The following is a 4057-nucleotide window of genomic DNA, read 5'->3' as shown; positions in this document are numbered from 1 at the left end:
GGGACGTGGATGTGAAGGGTCGACGGGTAATTCCTCCATTGCTGCACCCTGAGAGAGGCAACGAGGACCACGTGACGTTACACCTATCCTGTGTTTCTATCAGCGTGCACTGGTAACCATTTTACCGTCACGAAACGTTTGGAGCTCGGAACCCGCAAGCGGTTAGCGTTGATTTAATTTTGTTTAGAGAGGCGTAGCACCACTGTTGTTAAAGACATTGTACTCGCCGAAATAAAAGTGTAGCGACACCACCGCACTATATGATAGCTGTTGCCAAACTGTGCCATACGCCCTCCTGCATGACCTTTTACTTACGATTCCCTTCCAATGACGTACACGTGCGTACACGTACGTCATCTGAATGGAATCTGAAGAAAAGCTGATGATGTACACATACGTCATCGGAACGGGAAAGGGTTAATGTATACATTTGGATTGGAATCAGAGCGTCACACTCTGGCAATGTTCCTTGTGAGCACTTTGACTAATCTGGTAAATAAAACTAGAACTAATAAGTCGGCAAATACATGCTTTTATTCATTCAGGAAGGCCTCCCTGAGTTTGTGAGCAATGTTTTTAGGTTGTTCTTGTCTTTACTCTGGAATGATAATTTGGAGAAAACCCACGCAGACAAGGCGTAAATGCTGATTTTTTTCTCATATAATACCGATGTTGTTTACAGGGCGACTCTAGGAGAGACCTGAATGTGTGGACGGAAACGCGTGTGGATCAACTCCGCTGTACAAAACACGACGCTGCATCTGCCAACTCCCACAGGCACAGCAATGGAAGAAATCAACATTCAACACGAAGGCATTGTTTCGAGCCCCACCTCTCAAAATCCGAGCGCTGCTCTGACGCTCAACTCGAGCACCGGCGATCTGCTCGCTGGGAAACAGAACGTCGCCGAAGTCGTCGTCATTGCCGTCGTGGCAGGGATGTTCAGTCTTATCACCGTGGTCGGCAACATACTCGTGATGCTCTCCTTCAGGGTCTGCAGGCAGCTCAAGACGGTGAGCAACTACTTCCTGCTGAGCCTCGCCGCTGCCGACCTCATCGTCGGCCTTTTCTCCATGAACCTGTACACCGCTTACATTTTGACGGGCCGCTGGGCGATGGGCACGGTCATGTGCGACCTGTGGCTGACTCTGGACTACGTGGCCAGCAACGCTTCCGTCATGAATTTGCTGGTGATCAGCTTCGACCGGTACTTTTCCATCACTCGACCTCTGAAGTACAAAGCCAAGCGGACGAAGAGGAGGGCCTCCGTTTTGATCGGCCTGGCCTGGACGGTATCGTTCGTCCTCTGGGCACCGGCTATTTTGTTCTGGCAGTACATGGTCGGCAAAAGGACGGTGCCGGAGGATCAGTGCTACATACAGTTTCTCTCCGAGCCCATAATCACGTTTGGTACAGCCATAGCTGCCTTTTACCTGCCCATCACCATCATCATGGTTCTCAACTGGAGGATCTACAGGGAGACACGGCGGCAATCAAGGCAGTTTGCGACTCTGCAGGGCTCCGAGTCCAAGTCCAGGAGCCACGTGCCGACAGGGACACGAGGATGCTTGACCTTTCTGAGCGACGATGATTGCGACGACGATTACGACGAAGATTGCGGTGCCAGGGCTCACGACGGAATCCACTCCCCGGCAAGCAAAACGTCGCAGGGCACTCAGCCATGGAAATGCAGCTTGCAGAGCTGTGAGGGACACGTTGAGACGATGCACGAGGAGGAGGCTGCGTCGCTGGGGTGCGCGGTCAGCTCCGATGACGAGCAGGAGCCTGCGAACGTGCGGGTGGACTTCTGCGCCAAGCCAGCTGCCGCAGCAACAATTGGAAGCTCTCCACGGCCTTCTGCTCCATCTGACGTCCGCGATGACCCCATGGCAGCGGCCGCTTCACTCGCGAGCAACGACGGTGAAACTGACGCCGAGCCGCAGCACGGACGGATTAACTCAACAGGAAGAGAACGCGACCTTGGAGAAAGCAATTGTGCGACGCTTGTCGATACGTGTATCGAGGAGACCCTCCAGCAACGGGACGCCGAGAGAGAACCGCCATGTGAGGACAAGTCTGCTGCAGACGAGATGGTTCTGAAAGGACGATCAGACAGAAGGTGCAAAGGAGGGAAGGCGCCCAGCAGCACGGCGAGGAGACACTGCAGCCTGCTCGCCAAGGACAAGAAGGTCGTCAGGATCCTGTGCGCGATATTGCTGGCGTTCATTGTGACGTGGACTCCGTACAACATCATGGTGCTCGTCTCAACGTTTTGCGACGACTGCGTCCCGAAGAAGTTGTGGCACTTGGGATACTGGCTTTGCTACGTCAACAGCACGGTCAACCCGATGTGTTACGCGCTGTGCAACATGCACTTCCGCAAGACGTTTAAAACGATTTTGTTGTGCAAGTGGAATGCTGTCACGTAGGGGACAGTGTCCAGCTTGCATCGGAAACACATTTATTTCCGATACTTGTTCTACATAACAGCTAACATAATTGATGAGCACGGCAATGGATTAAGAACGTTGCCAGTTACATGATTCCCCTCTCTCTAAGAAGCAAACACCACGTGTAGGCCGTGAGAATGTCTTAGTTCTCCGAGGTGTTTATCGGGTTGTAACGCGCGTTCTTTGGCGTGATGTCCGACGGTTTCGCGCCACGTGCTAGGAGCTTCTTCAGGACCTGAATCGAGCGTCTCACATTCTCTACTTCCGTTCAGTTCCTGAAGCTAGACGATGAATTGTTTCATCGCAAGATTGTGAGAGGACTTCATCATCCAGTAGTGGATGAATCTGATGATTCCTTGTAAAAAAATGTGTCAGTTTTGTTGCCAGATAAAAGGGTAAAAAAACAATTATCATATTTTTTCTTCTGGCAAATGAGGTTCCAATGGTGTAAATTCTTACCCCGAGCTCTCATACTCTGATGGTGCATTGTCTTTGAGTTGTGCGCCTTTCGGCGTCATTTGGTCCAACACCATGTGAGACTAGGCTCTAAGGAAAGCTGTCTCGGGTGTGGACCAATCAACTTCAAGGACAGTGCATACATTATCAGAGTTATGTTTTTTGTTTGCATTATGACTGCAGGTATTGTGGTCTATGCAAAAAAAAGGTGTCAGTTTTGTTGCCAGATAAACATTTTTTAATCGAATCTAATGATTTTAATTCTAACCATTACAACACGAATCTACCATTACGTAAGAAAATTGTCTATTTAACTTTTAATGTTAATTAAAAATAAAAAAATGTAATTTAAATTTTCATTTGCGCAGCACTGAATACAAACAAACATATCATTGTAACCGTATGGGAGTTAAGGCTAATCTTTGAATATTAGTAAGTTTAAAAAGTAGTCATATTTTTTAACGAATCTTAGCTATAATTAAATCATGAACTGTAAACATTAAATAATTTACAGGAGACCCTCGATGATCCGTGCTAATGACGTGGAGGACGGCCGTAGATAATAAAAAAAAATTACGGATAATCCAAAAGTATCAATTTTCCATGGATCTCTACGCCAAAACTACTAAAATGAATATAAATTATATTTGCGTTTCTCTGCCATCGCAGTTTCGTAAATTAAAACTCACAAAACAAATGATTGGATAAATCACCCAAAATGAAGCACAACTGACAATTTAAAGTTACTTTCGATTTAGGATGATTTAGGATGAATGCACGTGCTCGGTGATAAAACGTTCCTGCTCGCGCACAAATACTCGGCCCACTAAGTGGACAGCAGCAGAGCCATGCCAATCAACATCAATCAAACTCCGCCCACTGTTGTAAAGATATGCAACTACTCTACTATAGAAGCGATCATGTAGATTTCGGATTAACCAGAGCACATATTTGTTCGGTTTAAGTGCGTGACTTGTAATAAATATTTCCAAGTGTAACAATGTATAATGACTTCGGAACACACGGACTGTAGAGGGTTTCTTCATTTATTTATCTCATCTCTTCCCAGCGTCGACTCGATCTCACATTGATGACTTTGAGGACATAACGATCCCTGACTATATAGCTGACTGACTATATAACGACTACGG

General features: G+C 47.3%; 1 protein-coding gene across 1 annotated transcript; it reads left to right on the top strand.

Moving 5' to 3' along the window:
* The first annotated feature begins 863 nt into the window (after nucleotides 1–863).
* LOC133342165 (muscarinic acetylcholine receptor M1-like) lies at nucleotides 864–2429 on the top strand. The gene has a single exon (XM_061551133.1). It carries the CDS (start codon nucleotides 939–941, stop codon nucleotides 2427–2429), a length of 1491 nt encoding a protein of 496 aa, XP_061407117.1. The 5' UTR covers nucleotides 864–938.
* The last annotated feature ends 1628 nt before the right edge of the window (nucleotides 2430–4057 follow it).

Source organism: Lethenteron reissneri, chromosome 14 (genome assembly GCF_015708825.2).
Source record: "Lethenteron reissneri isolate LAM-NWPU_2019-01 chromosome 14, ASM1570882v1, whole genome shotgun sequence".
Lineage (NCBI taxonomy): Eukaryota > Metazoa > Chordata > Hyperoartia > Petromyzontiformes > Petromyzontidae > Lethenteron > Lethenteron reissneri.
This window is presented reverse-complemented; position numbering and strand designations above follow the sequence as displayed.

What these genes read in the sequence shown, in the direction of transcription:
- LOC133342165 (XM_061551133.1), top strand. Translation starts at nt 939, where the DNA reads ATGTTCAGTCTTATCACCGTGGTCGGCAACATACTCGTGATGCTCTCC.